This window comes from Micropterus dolomieu, linkage group LG06, assembly GCF_021292245.1.
Source record: "Micropterus dolomieu isolate WLL.071019.BEF.003 ecotype Adirondacks linkage group LG06, ASM2129224v1, whole genome shotgun sequence".
Lineage (NCBI taxonomy): Eukaryota > Metazoa > Chordata > Actinopteri > Centrarchiformes > Centrarchidae > Micropterus > Micropterus dolomieu.
This window is the reverse complement of record NC_060155.1, coordinates 12,567,039-12,590,534: the sequence shown is the minus strand read 5'-3', so window position 1 is coordinate 12,590,534 and position 23,496 is coordinate 12,567,039. Positions and strand designations below refer to the sequence as shown.

General features: G+C 38.4%; 1 protein-coding gene across 1 annotated transcript; it reads left to right on the top strand.

Annotated features, from left to right (window-relative positions):
- The first annotated feature begins 6,902 nt into the window (after positions 1-6,902).
- Positions 6,903-22,364, top strand: LOC123972211 (acid-sensing ion channel 1C-like). Its single transcript, XM_046051529.1, has 11 exons — positions 6,903-7,544; positions 10,551-10,701; positions 11,254-11,381; positions 15,674-15,824; positions 15,928-15,984; positions 16,398-16,551; positions 16,779-16,870; positions 17,225-17,304; positions 18,092-18,163; positions 21,028-21,080; positions 22,234-22,364. The coding sequence occupies exons 1-11, from the start codon at positions 6,903-6,905 to the stop codon at positions 22,310-22,312; spliced, it is 1,659 nt and encodes a 552-aa protein (XP_045907485.1). The 3' UTR covers positions 22,313-22,364.
- The last annotated feature ends 1,132 nt before the right edge of the window (positions 22,365-23,496 follow it).

The following is a 23,496-nucleotide window of genomic DNA, read 5'->3' as shown; positions in this document are numbered from 1 at the left end:
CTGGAAGAAGGTGATGTGGTCAGATGAGACCAAAATAGAACTTTTTGGCCCTCAACTCGTCGTGTTTGGAGGGCAAAGAACACCGAGTACAACCCAAAGAACACCATCCCCACCGTCACGCATGGTGGTGGCAACATCATGCTTTGGGGGTGCTTTTCAGCCAAGGGGACGGGACAACTCCATCGTATTGAGGGGAGGATGGACGGGGCCATATATCGTGGAATTCTGGACCAACATCTCCTTCCCTCAGTGAGAGAGCTGAAGATGGGTCGAGGATGGGTGTTTCAGCACGACAACGACCCTAAGCACACCGCCAAAGCAACAAAAGAGTGGCTGAAGAAGAAGCACATCAAGGTTCTGGAGTGGCCTAGCCAGTCTCCAGACCTGAATCCAATTGAAAATCTTTGGAGGGAGCTTAAAATTCGAGTTGCCAGGCGACAACCTCGGAACCTGAATGATTTGGAGGCTGTCTGCAGGGAGGAGTGGGCCAACATCCCTGCCGAAATGTGCACAAACCTTGTCACCAACTATAAAAACCGTTTGACATCTGTGCTGGCCAACAATGGCTTTTCTACAAAATATTAACATGCTGTTTGTCCAGGGGGTCAAATACTTGTTTTTCCTCATCAGATGGTCATCAATTTTAATAAATTCATATGATGTGATTTTCTGGAATTTTCATTGGGATTCTGTCTTTCACTGTTAGAATGTACATATGATTAAAATTATAGATCGTTGCATTCTTTGTAAGTGGGCAAACCTGCAAAATCAGCAAGGGGTCAAATACTTATTTCCCCCACTGTGTGTGTGTGTGTATGTGTATGTGTATATATATGAAGTACATTCAAACTTAAATTTATTAAATAGATAAACTAAAATATTGCAGTAACATTACTGTCAATACAGCACAAAGCCAACAAAAGGAAGATTTCTATGTCGAGCTGAAATGATTAGTCAGGTTTGGTGATTGAGAGGAAGTAATAATTACCTCATTTACTTTAACATATATAATATTAAAGTGAATATATTTGGGTTTGCAGCTGATGGTCGGATAAAAGGAATTTTAAATAGTCACCTTGGAAATGGTATTTTCCTTTCTTTTCTGTCAATATTATTTAAAAACTGATTTACCGAGAAAACAATTGACATACTAATTGAAAATGAAAAAAATCATTAATTGCAGCTGTAATTCTATGTATGTTCAGTGAGCAGTCACTTATAGCAGCAGCTAACAATAATTGTCATTACTCATCAACTATTCTCTCAGTTAACTATGTAGGTACCAATTCCGTGCTGCCTGCCAGATCTGCACATGCGCAAAAATGTCCTACCACAAATGTGTCTGTTGATAATTACTCGTGTGGTGTTGTCTCTTCTCATCTTAGGGTGTCAAATACTGACACTTTCAGAAAGGCTGGCAAAGTGCAATTTGATGCAAAAGGTACCCTTCAGCGTCCGTATAAAACGTCCTGTCTAGACCGGAGGCGCTAGTAGCTAGCTAGGTTGCTAGCTATGTTAGTATAAAAGGCGTTGACAGCACCTAACCCTTACTCTAACCATCACAGGGGTGTGTGCCTAAAGTCAGCGAATGTATGCATGTCGACTGGCTAACCCTACAGCTGTATGCATCGGCCGTCTAGTAGGTAGGGTTAGCCTCCTTTGTGTTGCTACATTACGTTAAATTGTTGTCATTATTAAAAATTAAAAATGTACTGTTGAATAAGGTTTTTCATATCATAAGTATATTCCTATTACACCATAGTGAACAGTTTCATCTCCACTGATTAAAAAAACATTTTGTTATCTTGATTTGAAAGATTTAGTTGGATCATTTTGAATAGGCAGATTTGCGGTAAGCTTCTTTTGACAGAACCACTTTTGCACGGATTTGGCACTGACAAACTAATCAGTTGGCTTACAAAATGTCAGAAATTTGATAAAATCATTATTTCTATTGTAACATTTTGACTTGTTTTCTCTGTCCACCAGCCCCAAATCCCAAGAAATTGTCTTTACTATCATAAAAGATTAAGAAACACATGAAATATTCACAATTGAGCTATAACCAATTGATTTTTGGCTATTTTACTTTTAAAAAAACACTTAAATATTTAATCACATATCAACATAGTTCATTTGTGTCAGTCTACTTATCAACTAATCAGTTTAGCTCTACAGTAACTGGACAGTAATGTTGGATATGGATTTTTATTCCTTTTTCATCTTCGTCTCTGCCCTGAGCCAAGTGTGTTTCTGATGTGCATCTAATGGCTGCCAGTATTTCATTTGGTGTTGAACATTCTCACTGGCCCTTGAAGGAGCTCTTTCCTTTCCTCAGTCAAAACTCTGCTCCTCCTCTAATGAGACCTCTGGGGCTCAAGTTGGCTTTGACATAAAAGAGGATAGTTAATGTCATTCCCTGACAGTCTCAGGGATCACTGAGCTGGTCTTAAAGCTGGGCAATAAATGTGCCAATTTGAAAGATATATTTTTCAAATAGTTCTACTTTTCCTTTCCATCAAACAGCAATCAGCTAATTATTGCAACGTGTTTGATTACACCATGATCCTCTAATTACATGCTTGAATACTGAGACAAAGATGAAATGTGTTTACATCCCCAGAAAGATAACAATTGAAATGTGTGAGCAGCAGAAATGTGTTTTCAATAAGGAGGATAGCGTTTTTGTAGAGAAATAAAAACCATTGACTTTTGCCTGAAGTGCTTTACATTGATTGTGATTGCAGCCTGGTCTTGGAGGGTATATTTTAATTACATGAATTATTTTGTGATATTATTTCACAAATAAACAAAAGTTTTTAAAAGTTAGAGTCATACTCAAGTGTAAGCCATATTATCAATAGTTCTAAGATACTGCAGGGCTGTGCAGAAACCTGATTGCAATGTGTTACACCATATCTGAAATCTCAAAGTCAGGAATACTGTACATTCCAAGATACACAGTTCACTGCTCAACAGATCTTCATAGATTGCTGTTCACCCCAGCACATCACTGATTCTGTTGAAAACAAAAACATACACTGTTAAGACTTCATTCTAGTAGTCTAATTTAAAGCTGCAATTATCAATATTTTTATATTAACAGTGGGGAAAATGACTGTGTGTGATGTGATAAGAGTGACTTGTAGTGACGAACCCATGGAGAATTATCACCTGACAGTTTCCCTCATCTCTATGGGGTGTTAGAGTGTATTTTTTATTGTTTTGATTTTATAGCTGTTTTGGGATGCAGAGCTGTTCACATCAATCACTCTGAATGGTCACTGTGTTCTCTATTTTGGCCTACCAAATAAGTAATCTGTATCAGCTGGATGTGTAAATAACCAATTACTTGACTGATTGTTTCAACTTTAATAGTAACCTTTGTGTAATCGCATAATCTCAGTGAGATGAAGATCTTTGCAAGGGAGACTTGAGTGCAGTACAAAAGATACGTACAGAGAGAAGACATAAAACACAAAAGCACAAACAGTACCAGTAAAAAACATGCAGCGCCTCTAAGCTCCAAAGTCAAATGTTTAAAATGTAAAATTAAAGAAAGTAAGTGATGAGTCTAATCGAAATTTGCATATTTGGTGTTTGAATGTAGCACACAGAAAAGGGCTGAAATAAAAGTCCATTGGTAGAGAGTCGCTGTCAAAGACAGAAACACATATTGAAAAGAGTAATGATAATTGTCATGCATTGCTTCTGTGTAACCTCTGGAGCTGGGAGTAATGAAATTGAGCTTTAGACCAAACTGCTGACAGGGGATGATTCAGAGACCAGCAGAGCCGTCCGCCTTTGCGCCTCCACTGATCTTATATGGGACAAATGAGCTCAAGCAATTAACTCTCCAGTTAAATGTTCCTCATGTCTACTGACATGTTTCCAAAGAAACCAAGAAAAAAAGAAATCAATGCAGCTTGTCAATAAGTAGAGAAACCAGGCAGTCAGCTATAGCTCTGATAAGGTGGTATTGTTGGAGTTATTAACTTGCCTGTCATTCATGCAGCATTAGTATTTTTCTCCTTTTTGTTTTGCTTTGTTATTGGGTCTGAAACGGAGTTATCCCTGTTAATGCCAAAATAGAGGCTATTGTTCACTTTGATGGGATCTTTCCCTAACAAAAAGCGAATCCCTAATTCTACAATTAAAAAAAGCCTATCCAGTTGTTTCTGAGAATAAAAAGGTTTGAGCATCAGGCTAAAAAGAAAGCAATGTCAGGCATCTGTCTCAGAAAAAATAGGCGTTGTGCAAACATGACATACAGTAGCTGTTGGGGGTGCCGGATCCAGGCAATTAATTTAGTTGTTTTGCTGCCCAAAAGCCATGAAAGCACACGAAGGGAAAATAACTATTACCACAGTACTAAAGCTGTTACTTTGGTTTCCCTTTATTTTTCAGTATTCAGACAGTCATTAATGTTATCAGGCTGTTATTACCACACCTTTTGAAAATCTTCTGCATAGTCTCCCCTCTCTCTCTTTGTTATGAATTAATAATTTTGGCTATAATTGAATTGGCTGATGACGAACATAAATGTTTAGAAATATTTATTAAGTCTACAGTTTGATCTTTTGATATTTCTATTGAATGCAGTTACATTTATAAAATATTTATCCTCCGTACTAAATGACAGAGTGGTCCTGACAAAGTTGATGTGTGATTTCTAAACCCTTGTTAACAATTACATTTCATGCTGTAACAACAAGCTTCTTTTCTTCTATTCACACTTTAACCTCAGTTTACTTCACTTAGATCACTTATTGTTGGTTTTGAATAAAGGAAAGCCTATTATTCCAGTGTCAGATTTTTACTGCAACACAGTATTCTAATCTAATAAAACAACTTATGTACATGAAAAATTTTTTTTGACACCCATTTTCACTTAAAGAAATAATTTGATATTTAACTAACTTAAATTCATTGCTTTCTTGCCAAGGGTTAGATGAGAAGATTGATACCACTTGTGTGTTATGTATGAAGCTAGAGCGAGGAAAAGATTAGCTTAGCTTAGCATAAAGCCTTGAAAAAGGGACATAACTCCCATCTACCAAACACCTCTAAAGCTTACTCATCAACACATCATATCTTGTTTGTTTAATCCATTCTAAACTGAATTGTAAAAACACATTGTGGTTTTATGAGGTTTATGAGCTGGAAATATTTTTTGGTGGGCACAGTGACTTCCTGGAGTTTTCTTCCTGGAGCAAGGCTAGCTGTTTCATCCTGCTTCCAATCAATGCTAAGCTGCCTGCAAGCTCAAGCTTAATATTCATTCTACACAAATGAGAGAGAAGTTAATCTTCTCATCTCACTCTCAGAAAGAACAGGTTTATCCCTCAAAATGTCTAACTCTTTCTGTAAAGTGAAACTTTTTTCTACATTTTCATAACTATATGTTTTAAGATGAAATGCAGGACACTGAAACATAATCATTTGATGGACTCAGATCTGTCGTGGCATCTGTTGACATTTCTGCATCGCTCCAGTCAGTGAGACTGGGACCCCGTGATGCCCATGAGTCAGTTTCACCCTTTTCTGTTGTATTTAAACTGGGTCAAATCAAATTATCTGCATCTAGTTCATTCTATCCAACATTCCAACTTGCAAATGGTACACTCTACACCGAGTTTACTCATTAATCCAACATTTTCTCTATTTATCACTTTTCAGAATCATTTTTTATAACCATGTATCACCACAGCTTTGATCAGGTTTACTCAGCCAACACTCAGATTACAGACTCCTGCTCAAATCAAAGATTCCAGCAAACATAATGAAAAAAACTGTCTTAAGTATAAAGCTGAGCTTTGTGCCAAGCAGAATCCTCTGATAGTCTCACATAAACGGAGCAAAGCACCTTTAATATCAGCCAAAGCCACATCTGCATGCAGCAAGACTTCAGCTCTCATTATACTGCATTTGTGAAATTCTATTTGAAACTAGCAGAAAAGATGCACTAGAAAATGTACTATAATGTATATATCTAACACATTTCGAAAGAGGATTTTTCTGTGTTTTTCTCCAACTAGCTGGCTCCCCTCAGTTATCAATTATATAGATATATTGATCCACAAGCAAGCTACAGATTCTTCAATATTAAAGAATTTCAGACTTCATCGGTTTTTTTTGTTGCAGAATTTCTTTATCATAATTATTTCTACTTTGATTGATACCTTCCCCCCGCCTCTCTATACCATTGGAGGTCTACTTCATCACCGGAGGAAAACAATTTCATCCACTGGCTCCACCTCATTCTCCATCCGACTGTAGAGAGAGTGTGTAGGGGGGCAACAAGCTTTATATTCCTTTCTGCAAACTGCAAGTCAACAGACTAAAACGCATCTCTTCAATCTGTGGGAAAAGGGAGGAGTTGGGTTCTGGGCAGCTACTGCACAAAGGGAGAAACCACCGAAATCTGCAAGTATTGTCTGGCACTGGAGAGGGGAGATGGAGGAGTGAAAGATCTGAGCAACAGGGGTAAGCCTCTCCGGATTTTCAAAGTGATTGCCTCAGGGAGTGAAGTCGTCGCTTACATCTGCAATTATCATGTCCATTTATCTATTGATGAAGAACTGGTGATGGTTACGCATGATGGTTTTTGTTAATGGAGTGATTCAGCTGTTTTTCTCATAAAGGAATCATTATGTAAATCAATTTTACCTCCCCCAAGGAGCTCAGTTCCTTTGTTTATATCTTCACGACAAAGAATTTTTAAGCCTGAGCAGTGGGGCAGCTGCACATCAGGACTCCAGTCGCTTTTTACCTGGAATTTGTGATACATAAATCTGGAGATGGTTGAGGAGACAGCCACTGTATGTAAATTGGGGATGTCTAGGGTGGGCTACTAAGAAACAGCATTTGGTAAAGAAGCGCCTTCCTTGACACAAGCAATTATGGTTGAAGCACCCACATCCGAATCCGTCGCCCTGGGGCCACACACACAAAATGATGCCCACGAGACCCCTCTCCAAAACACAGAGTCCAGCTCGCTTAAACCAACATGGAAAGAGATCACGGTGGATTTCATAATGAGGACCAAGATCCATGGTTTAAAGTTTGTCTTCTCTCCGGACAAGTCGAAACCACAGCAAGCCATCTGGGTCATGGCCTTCTTCGTTTGTGTCGGACTACTCATCACCTGGTCCGGGAATCGAATCCTGTACCTGATGTCCTATCCTGCTATCACAAAGATCTACATGGTGTGGGCTCACAACATGTCCTTCCCAGCGGTTACCTTCTGCAATAAAAATGTGTTCCGTGTGTCCACTTTGACCAAGGATGACCTGTATCACAGCGGCTACTGGATGGACCTCATGTATCCTAATCACACAGTGATGGAGAGGAGCATGTCCATCCTTAAAGACAGCCACAAGCAGGGTCTCCTCAGCCTGCTTGACTTCAACAACTACACTCCACCCCCTGATTATCGCATCAACACCACCGAGATGATGGGACGCCTCGGCCACCAGCTGGAGGACATGCTGCTGGTGTGCAGGTTCCGTGGGGAAACCTGCACCTACAAAAACTTCAGCACTGTATGTACAGAAAGAAAGGTGTTGTTTGTCAGGTGTAGATTTGAATGTTGTTTACAAGGTGTATTAATAATTCATGTAAGCATTTGACAATGCACCCCCCTGCAAGCATTAAGGTGTGGATGTTTCAAAGCTGCAAACAAGCCTGTCCTGGTTTTACCTCTCAGGCATGACAGCTTTTTCCTCATTAAACTTGATGTCTTCAAAAAGTCACTCAAGGAAACAAATACAATGTTACCTTCATGCTGTAGTGGAAAATCAATGTCATGTCATCATCAATGACTTCAGTGTCTACCTTACAGTTTTTGGAAGATTCTCATTCGGTTGTATTAACCCGGCCGAGTTCTTTAGTTTCCAGTTAAGCTTTGACACCTTTGTGCTTTATAACCTGTGAGAACAGTATTAAAGAAGACACTTTTGCGAATTAATAATTCAGACTTTTTAAATCTGGTCAAATAAAAATATTAGCTGCTCTAATTAAACATCTTGAGGGCATGTGGAGTATGTGGTATTGTTTCAAGAATGCAGCTGAGTTTCTCATTTAAAACACCAGACGTCTATTACACCCATTCGTTTTTGAGTTAGCACTGAATGCTGCACGGAGGAAGTGAATGACGTTTGGTGATATTTCAACACAAACTGGCAACTTATAACGTCATCAGGAAATGTTTGAAAGGCTCATTGTAGAATGTATGCATGCAGAGTGACTAATTTCTACAGCACTGAGAACAATTTTAATCTGGGAAGATGCTTGCAGATTTAAAACTCTAACCTGTCACTTGCATCACAATTAACCACTTGCCTTTGTAGATCTGAGCATCTAGATACCAGCCAGAAAAATCAACCATGAAACTGTAACTTCGGCTTGACTAGAGACAGCTTCCCTTTTAGCGTGCTTACATCTTAAGCAGGAGCGCCTGTTTTATTTAAAATAGTAATTCTTTGCACATGACTTATTGTATGGAAACCTCATTATATAGCCAGCAGGAGTAGGAGGACGAAAGCGCCGTCTTATCTGTCTGAGGTGCACGTGAGTCTCCCTGATTCTGGACATGGGCCACTGATTCTGATCTCTTGAGATCAGCTTTGCCATGCTGGTTGAGTTTTTGCCAATAGCCCTCTTACTGTGATTTCACCAGACTGGGAAGACTCAGAAAATTGACATCCCTTTCCTTTCAAGCATTTCTTGTTGTTAAGAAAGGCAGAAAAACATCACCTCAGCAGCCACAATCTATTGTCAGACTACAGTGTGCTGTATGACCTATTTCTGTTTGCCAAGTAAGGATATTTGGATAACCATGGCCATTAATATAGGAAGTATGGCTCAATGCAGCAATTCTTTTTTTTTAACTTTTAAAGTATGGGGTTTAATATGGAAGCAAATAAAAGTTTTATTTTAATTTTATGAGCAACTGAATAGCTAATTCTGAAAATCAGCCAATAATAATAGAAATTACCACAGATTTTATTGCGTTGAAAGATTTAACTTTGAAAACCATTGATCTGAATGTAAGTGGTTTGAAGTCCAGGAGACAAATTGAGCGTTGTGGCTTAACTCGAATCTTGATATAAGAAAATTACCAGTTGACTTCAAGCAACTTTAGTATAGTTCTTTTAAATATATTAATTTATTTTATTTTTATTGGACACTTGAATTTTCTTTGTGAAGCCTAGAAAATTATTGAAAATTTTATTATAAATTTTATATAAGTTTATGAAATTGCACAACTTCACATTACCTGCTGGAAATTTCACAGAAGAGTAAGCGAACCATATAAATTTAGATTGGATGTTTTGGAAAGTAAAGTGAACCATTTCTGTGCAATAGATTCACTGGTATAACATTTTCAGTAGTGTTTACATTTCACAATCAGCTATTCAGTTTCTTATAATGTTCAAAGTATTTTGGCCTTTTTTTTTTTTTTTTTTTTTTTTTAATTTATTTAATAAGAAATATAATTTACAGACCAAAATCTACAGAAACTCTACATTTTTTATTTTGGCCTTTCTTTGCTTCCATAGTTTTATGATGATTTATGGTTTGCAGTATAGCCGCGTCTCTTTCCCATTCATCCCACTCTATAGGTGTTTGATGTGAACATAAACAAGCACATATTGTTGCATATGTAGCCTATTTGTGATAAACATGTGTGACTGTGTAAGCCATATGTAGGTGTTGTCACAAATGGTATAAAAATAATATGACATATGCTTCTAGCCATTCAACGCTGCATGTTTTTATATTGTGTTGAAATGCATGAGGAATAGATATTCTAGTTCCTCAGAGTGTTGCAAAACCAATCAATTCTAGTCTTATCCCAAATTGATAGCCGTTTTCAGAATGTTAAGCTTTCTTAGTCTTTACTGACATTTGTTGTCATGATACATATTTATTTTAGTTTTTTGGCAGATGATGGAGAATTTCCCAATCCCAGGGTAATCCATAAACTGGCTGAGGCAAAAGCTGAAAATAAATAACTCAATCCAACTGGATTAATTAAATCAGGAAGATATTTGGTGTGAGCAAACCAGTAATTGCACATCAAACGTTAAGTACCGCTGAGCTTTATTGGCACAGGTTAAGTCTCTTAAGAAGTTGTAAGTCAAGACACACAAATGTCTCTTACAAACCCAATTTTGAGTTTGTTTGTGAGAGCTTCCAACTCAGATGTTTCTTATTTAGTGATGGCAAAATAGTACATTCACTCTAAGTTACTCAGGGGAAATTTGGAGTGAAATTGGGTAAAGATTGATAGCTACTGCTGCTGCTGCTGAGAAACACTCATTAATTCTTCAAATCAGAGCCAGGTGCCTGTTTAAAGCCGGAACTGCTTCCTCTGATAATCACAAACCATCTGCAATGATTAGCTGTCCTGCACAATTACAGGCTGACATGTAATACATCTCGTACAGGTGCAGAATCTACCACAGCACAATGGAAAGGATTTGACTTTTAATTTACTCTCCTGATTTTTATGTGCTCTTTGTTTATTTTGTTTTTTTTTACAGATTTACACACGCTACGGAAAATGCTACACATTCAACTCGGGACTAGATGGCAACCCTTTGTTGACAACATTAAAAGGTGGCACTGGGAACGGCTTGGAGATCATGTTGGATATACAACAGGATGAATACCTGCCTGTTTGGGGAGAGACAGGTCAGTGCAGCTTTTGACATTTACAGTAACATTTTAACTTATATAACCCTTTTATAAAAATCGCTCCATCTTGTTTGGTTACCCTGGAAATACCAACTACCCAAACCCATCTTTCGTCATTTTTATGTAGATGTATAGGCCTAGAGATAGATAACAAAATTCCATGATTTACCCAGGTCCTCTCATTTACTTTACTGCTATATGTCTGCAGAATTTACACGATACAGAAGTGATGTATTAGGATTTTTAATAGCACATTATCTTGATATGTTTCTCCAGGTCTACAACTAATAAATTGCATCCATTGACCTATTGTCTTCAATATCTGGCAGACAACAACACACTGTAATGTACATTCATAGAGTATACAGCATGTGATAAATCTTTGGTTATAAATCTGTTTAATACCGGTCCACCACACTAACACATGAGCATCTATCTGATATTAGCTTTCAGCATGGGGTTCAGGAGCACTCAGTGCCTGAGCCAAAAAGCGGGTTTCCATAGGCGACCTTACTTGTTGTTACATTTTCTGGCGTGCTGTATCCACAGATGAGACCTCCTATGAAGCAGGCATCAAGGTTCAGATCCACAGCCAGGACGAGCCGCCCTTCATTGACCAACTGGGATTTGGTGTGGCCCCTGGTTTTCAAACTTTTGTGTCATGTCAGCAGCAACTGGTACCTAATATTCAGCCTCCTCCCCTCCAACCTCGACCTTTTTCGCTCCGCTTCATTCTGTGTTTGTCCCCAAATCTTTGCCAGCCATTGCCCATTAGCTCTGTGTCAGAGACCCTGGTGCGAAATCAGATATTTGATTCAGCTTCTGAGGGAAAGGTGTAGTTTAGGTCTTATTCAAACACCCAGTTATTCTGGGTACATGAAACAGAGGAATTATAGCAGCCAAGAAAAATTGAAAGAGCTGGGCCAATAATTATTGGATGCAAGCATACAAGCATACTGTGCTTATCTGAGACAAAAAAAACAGACAACACAGCATGCAGAAATATCTGGCAGCTCAGAGTGTTTCACTTTTCATATTGAGTCGTCACTACTTGGGGAAAATGTGAATACAGCTTATTTGAATGCTGTGAAAGTTGTCTCTGGTGGCATATTCACAGAGAAGGCAGAGAAAAACTGTGACGAAGACTCAGAATCCACACGGTTAGAAGGCTTTATTGAACATTAACTCTGAATTTCTTATAATTAACACAAAATTGTTCAAGTAATAGTAAACATTATGAATGTTTTTTCTCTCTAAAATTACTGCTAAAAGGATCTGTTGGCAGCAGAATTTAGCCAAAATCTGATTGCTTTAAAGACTCTATACTATAAATAACTGACCTCTGGAGACTCCCTCTCAAGACTATCTTGAGGGAAAGATTAAAATGACCATCATGTTTTTGATGTTAAATTGAACTATTAAAAGAAGCCTGTCACACCTGTCATCATATTAGGTTATTTCCAAATTCCTCTAACACTTACATATGCATCATTAGATGACAAAGATGACCCACAGCTATTTTGAAGACATATTTTTTTAAATGTACCATGATTTAGAGACACACAATATCAAGTGAGGCAGAAAGGCCTGTGGTAGGTTTGTTGACTGTAGAAATTATTTTCCTAGTCCTCAGCTATCCCTTCACTGCCGTCAGTGATGGATGAAAAGTGGCCGAATTGATCGGGATAGCCTGTGTGCAATGTCATAACACTGAGCTCACATGGATTTCCTATCCAAATTTAATGAAACTGTACAGCGATTGTGTGATGTTGCCAAGACAGCAAAATTCAAATTGTGTCTCTTTTGTCTACACAAGAATAGCACACAAGCCAAACACCAGTCATTTGATTTCCAAACAGAAACAGTGACAGAATAGGGAACTATCCTCTGACAAACAGAAAAACTGTTAAGTCACAAGAAAATGGTGCCCCTGCCACAAAGGATTTTAGGTTTTTGCAATGATTACCTTTGAGATCAAGTGTATTTTTGTATTGTATTGCGGGCTCATTAAAATTTCTGCCACATAATGAGTCCTTGTGAAGTCTTGAAGCAATGAATACACCAGCAGTTAATCAAATTCATTACTTGGGCAGTTCATTAGGCTTAATTTAAATGATTTTGCTCCTAAAGTTAATGGTCTTGGTTAGTTCATGAGCATGAGATAAATGATCACATAAAAAGCCTTGTTTTAGCAGAATAACATGGGATGACTGAGGCAGAGTTTTGTCTCCTAAAACAGACACTTGGACACCACAAAGATGACAAATTGTATTTGGGGGAAGCAGTTTGGAAACATGTAAAATCTCTGTCTCACTCTCTTTCTCTGTAAGTGTTGTAAAATGCTCCAAGTGTGCCATCATTCAGCCATCTCCGAGAAGTGAATCCGATGTATTAATCACCATCACAAAGTTGCCTCCTGAAAGCCAAAGTGCACGGATTGCCATTTATAATCATGACACGCGTGCTCATGCCAGTGACAGCTAAAAGACGTGTTTACGACCTAAAAGATGTGCTGAATTAATTAGACTTCATTCATAGTCATTAAAGTCTGGCCAGCATTAATTTCAGTCAGTCAGCCAACCAGGACAGTGACACTGCTCTCAGTGTGATAATAGACAGTTGGATGAAGCACTTATGATTTCATTACTATTCATTTGTAAAGCTTCTGTCAGAGGAATTACATTTTTAATAGGAGGCTATGACTTGAAGACCAGACCACCAAATTTTGGAATAGAATTATGTAATGTTTAAAACTGAACTGTGTCTTCCTTCAAGCTTGAGTGGATGTAAGGAGAGAATGGCTGAATGACAACCCACCAGTACACCAGTGCAGCAAACACTGCTGGGAGTTGTTCCTGTGTTGTTGTTATACAGACAACAGGCTGTATGTGTCCAAAGGGGTTGACCACTGTCTGTCCCTTGCCTTGCTGTTGCTCCTCTTATTATTTTGATAATGATGTGGGCTGTGTTCACTCACCCCTCGCCCTAGATGAGACGTCCTATGAGGCCGGCATAAAGGTACAGCTTCACAGTCAGTCAGAGCCTCCTTTCCTCCATGAGCTGGGCTTCGGGGTCGCCCCTGGCTTCCAAACATTCGTTTGCACCCAAGAGCAGAGGGTAGCGTATGACTGTCTGGGCTTGCTGCATGCCACAAATACTGTAATGTGAAATAGCTACACACCCACCATCAAGTTCCACACTTTCATCTGCTGGTCCCCCCCTCCCACCCCCATGAGAAATGGATCCATCTGTACCCCCACTGTGCATCTGAAGCAACGACATGCAACAACATCTGCAGTCCGTCCTCATTGTCTTCTCTGTTAAATAGTTATCAGTAAGGAGCAGCTGATGTGTTTCATTCCAGCTTTAAGCCATTCATCCAAGTCTGTATCCTCATCAAAGCTGTTTGGCTTTACACTTTCACTGCCATGTACAGTTCTGTTAACATTTTTTTTTTTGTTCGTTTTGCTTTTATGTGTTCTCGGGGCGATCCACTGGACCGCTTTTTAATGTCATCTGGAGGGACCAGACAATGTGATTCATTAGGTTTTATTACCCATGAGGACTCTGGCATCAGTTTGAAGTCTAGCATTTATTGCACTGGAGCTTTATCTCTAGTGTAAGTTCAGTTATGAGAGAGATGTGGGCTAGAAATGGAGTTCAATAAAGGCCTAATGATGTTTGCCAAGTCCACTCCTCCAGTGAATTTCACTCTATCTCTGTCACTTTCTATTGACTAAATGACCATTAGATTGTCAGAGTTAGCTCGGTTAGAGCCGGTGGAGATGATTGGGAATTACAGTGAGCCGTAATGTGACAATAGCAGCATCATTTTCGTGTGATGTTTGTCAGGAAGAAGCCTTTTGCATTGACCGCTGGCTAGCTCCCACTGCAATTAGTAGCTATATGCTCAAATGCCCAAGCAAACTTCGGTGGAGATTCACAAATAATTGGTTCGCTTTTTGTCATGAAAATGAGTAGTAGGCATTCATTACCATAAATTGCTGTAAACAAGACTTTGAAACCATACTGAAAGACTTGTTTAATGTCAGTGTGTTCGGTGCACCAAAAAAAGGAGTTCCTTTAAAGTGTTAAAGAGAGCTCTAAACAGATCGCGCACACAGGGCACATTGCTGCAGTTATAAGACGAGCACCATGGGTCTAATGTTTAGTGTGAACCAAAGCCTTAAAATTCAGGCATTAAATATTCCTCATTAGTGGATTCATTTAGAATTCCCTGAGTTTCTCATAAATGTAATGACCTGCTCTTCACCTTTTAATGAGAATTTTACCTCTAATGAGAGTGCAAACTGCCACACTTCATCTTCACTTCCTTGTTACATTCAGAGTGCTATGTAGTCAGAGTAGCTCTGCAATTACTCTTATGGGCGTAGATTAGAAAATCTAAATAGTTAATCAACAATAAAACCACTTTTATAAGCTTCTGGAGAGTAGCTCATTAGGACTAATTCATAAATATTTACTGTGAAATAGGATGTAATGCTCTGTATGTCTGTTAAATTCAGGACAATTCATGTATTAGTTCATTTGAAAACTGTAAACTGTATTGTTCTGAGTTCTGTTCTCAGGGATGTAAAATTTGTCCATTGATTGTGGTGTCCTGTCTGAAACTACATATTTTACAGATTTTCTATTAAGCTTGTTTCTATTCCCATGGTATTCTGCTTCCTACCGGGGACTAGACCTGCATCAGTAATGTTCTGCATGATGTCTGCTTGCTGCTATACATGAGCAATAATGTTGGTCTGACTGGACATTTTTTGCCAGTATTGTCTCATTGTCATTTAAATGCTTCTGTTTTTTAATTTACTTATTTTTATGTTTGAAACATTTCTGTTGGGTTTTGTCAGCTTGTTGTCCTCTTTTGTACTGGGCTTGCATTATGTTATTCGCTGTAATCCTGCGTGCTGATATACTGAGGGAAAACATGTGCTGTTTGCTCTTTCAGCTTCAGTACCTCCCTCCGCCTTGGGGAGATTGCAAGTCTACTCCCATAGACTCTGAATACTTTTCCACATACAGCATCACCGCCTGCCGCATTGACTGTGAAACTCGCTACCTGCTGGAGAACTGCAACTGCAGGATGGTTCACATGCCTGGTATGATTGAAGAAAGACTTGGCCAATTAAAAAATGTGGCAAATACTTGTGTCCTCATGTAGTTATTTATATTATATGTATAATTATTTTCACTTCCAAACAGGGACCTCAACAGTTTGCACGCCTGAGCAGTACAAAGACTGCGCTGACCCAGCTTTAGGTGAGCCCACACACTTTCCTGCAAAAATATGAAATATTAGTGTAATAGTTTTGCAGTAATATCTGAATTTTATAATAATACCTCTGTAGCTTTAACTTGGAATTACTTTAATCTCAGACAGTGCTGAAGCAAAATAATAAAGTAAAATTATTGTATAAAAATTCCATTAGGAAGATTTGTGATGTCTCTATGCCTCGCTGATATCAAATAAATTCCATAGAGCCTTTTTTCTCCCTCTGTATTATAGCTTCAGTCATTATTTGCTTTCATGGAAAGTGAACGATGGCAGCGAATGTAGTTTTTCTGTTGTGTGTGGAGATTATTTTTAGCAGAAACTGAGAGCCTCTGTATGCAGGTTTGTTTGATTGTTCGCAGTGATCACAATATTTTTGAATGACTTTGATCATCCACAGACTTTTTGGTAGAGAAAGACAACGATTACTGCGTCTGTCAGACGCCGTGCAACATGACTCGCTATGGCAAGGAGCTGTCCATGGTTAAGATCCCCAGTAAGGCATCTGCTAAATATCTGGCTAAGAAATTCAACAAAACTGAGCAATATATTGGGTAAGTATTATTTGGTAGCATCAGTTATTCAGATCTCCGCCTCTTCTCTTCTTTCTGTTGATGGATGGATGTACTGTGGCATAGCATAACCTGGGTCTCCATCGTTCACCTTCAATGTAACAATAATGAAAGATAGTTACACAGGAAATGTGAGATATCATTTAGTGTCATATAATATCACCAGAAATAAACTCTATTGGATGTACTCCTGTCTGTCCTCTCTCCAGAGAAAATATATTGGTCTTGGACATCTTCTTTGAAGCTCTGAATTATGAGAAAATTGAGCAGAAGAAGGCCTATGAAATTGCGGGGCTTCTTGGTAAGATTCTCACAATTTCAGGTTCACTGTGACAGAAAAATGTGGTTGACCTCGGTATCAGCACTCTCAGCGGGCTCCTACCACATATTTCACATTGTGTGTTCACGCCTGGTGCTTTGAGGTTTCCTCTTTGAACTTGTGAAACAGGCTGAACACATTTTCATAATCTGATGCTCTTGCAAGGGCAGCCGGGTTGGGTCTGATGAGAAGTTGGGGCTGGATGGACACTTTTGACAATTGTGCTCTGATCACTCTGAGAGATACTGAATTAGAAGTGACAGCACAGGGAATGGTTTCACGCACCATTGTTCAATTACTGTACCTGCCCAAATCTGTTAATCTCTCTTTTTCTAGGTGACATTGGAGGTCAGATGGGACTGTTTATCGGAGCCAGTGTTTTAACAATACTGGAAATATTTGACTACCTATATGAGGTAAAGTGATGTTTTTCATCAATCAAACTGTAAACCTTTAAATAACAATTCAATTTATTCTTGCCATATAAAGGCATATAGTTAAGTGTAACACTTCTTTTAACAGTTTTTACACCATATAAAATAAGTGTAAAGATAACCTTTGAATATATTTGTACTGCTTGTTTTTAATCTTAAAGGAATAGTTAGGCATTTCAGGAAAAAAAGTTTAGTTAGATTCTTATGTCTGTATGGTGAATATGAAGCCTAAGCTAGTAGCATACTAGCTAGTAGCTAGTAGTGAGCATTGCTTAGGATGAAGACTGGAAATGGGGAGATTTCGCCTGACTCTGTCCAGATGTAACAAAATGTGCCTAACAGCACTTTTAAAGGTCACTAATTATATCTCATTTCTTTCATGCGTACAAAAATCAAAGTGTAAAAATGTCAAGTTGTGGCTTTACATGGGAGCAGTAAATACCTGGTTGCCTGAAAAAGTGCTCCTGACAAAAAATAATAATGCACATAACCTCCAGTAACACTTCACAATGAACAACATATATCATGTTAATTAGTGTGTTTATGTGAGCTGTGTCCCCCTGTTCCGGGTCTTTCTGCTAAGCTAAGCTAACTGGCTGCAGGCTGTAGCTTCATGTTTACCGTACAGGCTTGAGAGTGGTATCAATCATCTCATCTGACTTCATTCTGATCATTAAATATATTTGTAGTGCTAATGTGTAGTCTAAATATCATTGAACATGATGTATTCCGTCTCTGAATAATGTGTATCTGATGTTTTTACGTTTAGGTGTTTAAGGATAAGGTTTTGGGTTACTTCATACGCAAGAAACGACCACAGCGTTGCCAGAGCGACAATCTGGTAATTTTAGTCCCTCAGAATGCCTTTGATTGAATGAAATGAATGTGATGTGTTAGATGAGCTCAAAGAAGGACAACAATAACAACAACCAAAAAAATGTCTGCTAACACTGGAAATGCTTTTAATAAACAGCACCAGAGAGAAAGCAAAGCCACGCCGCATTATGTCATCATTAGTTTCAATTTCCCAGGCAGAAAAGCCATATTGTGCTAGAAAACATAATCATTAATAATACATAAACAGTGTTTTTATTGCACAGTATGAATGCATAATCAGTGTAAGTAATATTACAAACATACAGTACTCATTTGCATGGTGAATATTATGGAGAAGCAAGATGAATTATTCCTTATGATGACAAAAATCTACAATAGTTTAACAGAAGGAATGCAGAGGAGTATTTACAAGGAGCAAATTGACTTTATAAGCCTCTTTTTCCAAGCTTTTGTGGTTTGTCAAGTGTTTTGATACTTGAGCTCCCTTAAATTACAGTGCATGGACAAGTAGATGTGAAATGTGTGACCCTGCTCTCGATCACTTTTTGTTATGACTCATAAACTGCTCATACATTAAGAGGTTACATCTCTCACCTTAGAAGATGCCACACACCAACCCACTTTTCAGTATTTACCCAATATACAGTAGCTTCTCGATGTCAACCTCAATCATGTAATTATATCTCACTTAGACAAGAAAAGCTGTTATTGTGCTTGAGTTTTACTGCTTTGTCTGGCGGTATGATCAGAGGAAAACCAGAACAGATTAATGTGAGAGTAGAAGAATGACCAGAAAGCAGAACAAGATTAAGAGGTCTGGAGATTTTATTAACATTTCACAATCAGCTCATTTTTAACGCCTTCAAGCTAGTGAAACCCATTTAACTTCAAAATGAAAACACCCAGTGGTTTAACACCTAGTGTCCGGAGGCACCTCCACTTCCCCTGCAGAATGTTATCTAAGCTTTATACAGAGCAGTTAACGAAATTATTTATAACTGAAATACACCTTTTTAATAGCAGTAATCAGTAAATGTGCAGCACACACTGCTGAATCAAACCTTGATTTCACTGGCTAGCTGTAGGACCGTTGGTTTCCTCACTCTGCTGAGAAAAATACAAGAGATTATTATTTTCTCTGTCAAATTTGAGCCTAAACGTTATGGCTTTTTACCTTTGGCTCTTGCCTGGATAGTGCGTTCAAATGGGGGAAATAATTGGTAATGAACATGCAGGAGCTAAAGCTAAATATATTATTATTCGTAGTAGTAGTGTCACTCAACTTAGTTTGTCTGTTGAAGGGAACCGAGCAACTCACAAAGACCAAATTATTAGGCATTAAGTTAATTAATTTACTGTCTCATTATCAGTGGTCACATTGTTTCTATGATAACAAAGATTTGAACAATTTGCTGGAAATGTCATGGCAGATGTTTGATCACTTGTTCCTTCATATCTTGCCCAAAACAGCAAGATAAGTTATTTTTTGTTCTTGTGTAGCATCATGATTAACTGTAGAGGCTAGTAAAAATCTGTTATTAGGGTAATAGGGTATTTTTGCAATGATACACCACACTTCTGTGTCATAGGTGTAACATATGTCAAGTGAACACATCGTGTCTGGTAGTGGCATGTTTGCAAATAAGATGCGTGAGTATGATGAGAAACTTTCTCTAGAGTTTCTTCTGTCTGGAATATGCTACCAGTTTAAGACAGAACTAAATTCATTAAAATGACTGAGAATCTAAAACAAATTTGACACTATGTCTCAAATAATTCTGCTAAGTTAACTTTCCTTTCAGTGCACATAGAACTTCCTTTCAAATCGTATCGGTAGTAGCCACTTAATCCAGTTCTTTGTAACACATGTGGACCACTTGTCATGTCTCAAGTTCAAATAACAGCTAAAAGCCATTAATCCCTCTCTGCAGCTCACTGTAGAGATAGAAGCGCTAACAAAGGCTAAAACGTTTCCTTTTTTTCTGGTGCTGTTTTAATCAAAAGCATTTAAGCAGATTTTTGTTAGGCTCAGGCAGTTCCTTTTGTCCCTGAGTTTACTACTGGTTTGCATCCAGCCTTAATTGACAGAAACTTGGAAATGCAAGCTCTAATTCTTTGTGTAACACAAGCCCAAGACTTTTTCATCACCAGCAATTCGACATCATGCGAAAAAAACACTGCCCCTTATTTTTCTACGAATCAGTGAAAAGGCCATGGGTTTGTCTCTGCATGTGGATTGTGTTCTTGCATGCTCAGTTGCCTCAGGTTCAGGATGTGGTTTGGTGGAAGAAAAGACTATGGAGGTCATTTTAGTTAGTCTGGTTTTTGGAGGATCAGTTTTTATTAACTAAAAATGGCAGTAGAAGAGGAAGCATTTATTTAGTGGGCTGATATTTACAGTAGCCTATGTCGTGCTTTTACTTGAGTTTAACATAGTGTGATATTTACTGTCCCATTCATGTCATATGTTCACCTGCTTAATAAACCATTCTTTTGTACTCCCTTTCTTTCATACCGTTTTTCTACTAGTCCATTGTCACGTCTCCACTCAAACAACCCGACAATAAAGTAATGCATTTAGTGATTTATTAGACTCTATTTTAATTTTGACTTTCATTCTCTTCAGTGATCGTCAAACGCTTCTGGATGACCATTATTGTCTTTTGTTTTTCCTGCTTATTTAAAAAACAACAACTCAGATCTTATTGTGAACAGCCATCTTCCTTCAGTACTTTGATGATATCACTGAGGGGAAAAAACGCTTTCATGCAGTATTCCCTCGCAAGTTGAACTATTAGCATTTGCATTGTGTTTTATTTTCATTTCAGTCACCCTCACCCATCTTTCTTTTCATCATGTCTATTCCAGGAGTTTCCAGAGAACCCAACCAGCCCTGGTGTCACGCCTAATCATGCCCCCAGGTAGCACACCCCATTGATAATAGATGCTCCCTCCCATGCTGTCCCTCTCTTTCATACATACTTGAGACCATCTCATACAGCATTTCCTTGGTAGCTACAATTGATTTGGCTGGCTTTAGTAGACAGGCAACAAAAAGAGGGGTGATTATCCAACTGCAGTGAGCATTTTAATATCTACTGTCATGTCAGGACAGGTTAGTTGGGTCTGTTTCACACAAGTTGGCTGGATTCTCCCAAGTGCATAAGGATCTGACTCTCTGCACTATGCAAAACTTGCTCCTTCCACTGAATAATGATGCTTTCTTTCCCATAGGATAAAGCGCACCTGTGAAAACAGATTACGTATTTATTGAATTGTTGTACAAAAAAGCTGAACCACATGAGATCCATTTGTTTCCCTGCAGCACAGAGGTCCATTTAGAGGCAATGCATTCTAGGCTTGTGCCAGATAACATCACTAGATGCATTACTTTGTGATGTTATCACAGGTCTGCATGCAGTGAGTTTGCACAAAATATAAATGGTTCTTTGTCTGCTGGAATAGCCGACTATGGACTACCAATGTTTGTTATCCACATATCAGCAGTTAAGGTACCTTTTGCACTTGCAGACAAATGTGGATGTTTCAACTTCCATAACTTTAACAATTTAACATGCTAGTGTAAAAACAGGACTAAAAATTTGCTGTTTTCTTTCTCTTCTCCCTCCTTTCATTCATATTTTCCCCACCTTCCTCTGATTTTCTTTAAACTCTCTTTTCACTACCTGTGAAACATATGCGATCTGGCTGATCTTGGAACTTCCACTTCTGTTGTATTCATCGCCTCATCATTGTCCACATATGTTTCTGTCATTCACCGATTATATATCACATCCTTGTGTCTGATTCGTTACAAATCATCAACCTAATCTTTATTTTGTTTTTTTTTGCTCAATTTCTCTTCGCCACATATGTTTATTTAATTTCCTCCGTGTCCCTCCATCGTCCGAGTCGCTCTCATTTTACCTGTGGCTCATTTCTTTCCTACATCATCATCATCATCATCATCATCATCATCATCATCATCATCATCATCATCATCACTCCCTTCATCGCCCCTCCCTTAACCCGGTTGAACTCGTCTTCCCTCCTTCCCTTCCCTCTGTCTTGCAGAGCACCTGTGACACCCTCCGGAGTCACTCGGACAGTCTCGGATTCACGCCGAACATGTTACCTCGTCACCCGACTCTAGGCAACTTTGAGGAGTTTGCTTGTTGACAACATAAAGTAGGGGTTGGGGTTTGGGGTGGCACATATGGGGACACCAAACTGTGAAATAATATATGTATTGAACAGAAAACGGTTGAGTGTATAACTCAACAACGTACAGAGTAGAGTTTATCAATGCCTGAATAGAAATAGAGTACTATCATCAGAAAAAAAAGAAACCACTTCCAAAAACAGAACTCAGGTTTAACTGCCATGTCAAGGCATCAGTGTTAATTTATTCATGTTTCATTTTGTGGATTTGTTTTTCTTATGCCGTCACTTTAGAGTATACAATCAGTGAAGATAAATGTGTCCCCAAAAAAGTGTTTCTGACTTGTGTTGAGATGAATTACATAGTACTATCGTGCTAGTTTTGCTGTACATCGGCCAAAAATATGAATACATGTGGATTGGTATGTGTAGCATTGCAGTTTCTTACCAGTGTTATGCCTCCAGCATCTAACCAATGCTGTATCGAGTGACCTTATACTTGTTACCGGTTTGAACAGGAGAGCCTTTTTAAGAAATCTGCTCGACTTAAATGAGCTGATTGTTGATTAAAAGAGCTGCTCGTACCTGAATCAAAACACTAGACAAGTGCTTAATGTTGCCTTTTGCTACTATCAGGCTTTGAATTGTCTCATTAATTAGATATAGATCTCAGTATCATGCTTATTCAATTTATAAAGAGTAAGGGTCAAAAGGCTGTTACTTTTTATCTTTATATAGCATACATTTTAATTTTCATTGTTTTCCCGTTAGTGTTGCTGTGCTGTCACAAAAATGAAATGCTAGCATGCAGCTTGCTGTAAAAGTTGACCCTTATTTACACTGATTAGAAGAGAAACAATCAGGCTTTCCTTTTTTAATAATTCTCAGCCATGTTGTTTTTTTTCCATTACTGTGTCTTAAGGGTGTCCATCAGCACAATCCCCTGTGATAGTAATCTATTCTCTATGGAACATAAGTTTAAAAGACTTGATGGTGACATTCCTAAACTTGACAGAAATGTGTAAATACCCACAATCAAAATGCCATGAAGAAATTCTGTAGGCCTACCACTCATGTGAGACATTGGTCAAATATATCTATGTATCTATGTATCTATCTATCTATTTAGATATATCTATATAGATATATATAGATAAACGTGTTTCTTCATCTGTT

What these genes read in the sequence shown, in the direction of transcription:
- LOC123972211 (XM_046051529.1), top strand. Translation starts at nt 6,903, where the DNA reads ATGGTTGAAGCACCCACATCCGAATCCGTCGCCCTGGGGCCACACACA. An exon ending in CCTACAAAAACTTCAGCACT is followed by an intron (nt 7,545 to 10,550) that starts GTATGTACAGAA and finishes TTTTTTTTACAG; the next exon opens with ATTTACACACGCTACGGAAA. An exon ending in CTGCGCTGACCCAGCTTTAG is followed by an intron (nt 15,985 to 16,397) that starts GTGAGCCCACAC and finishes GATCATCCACAG; the next exon opens with ACTTTTTGGTAGAGAAAGAC.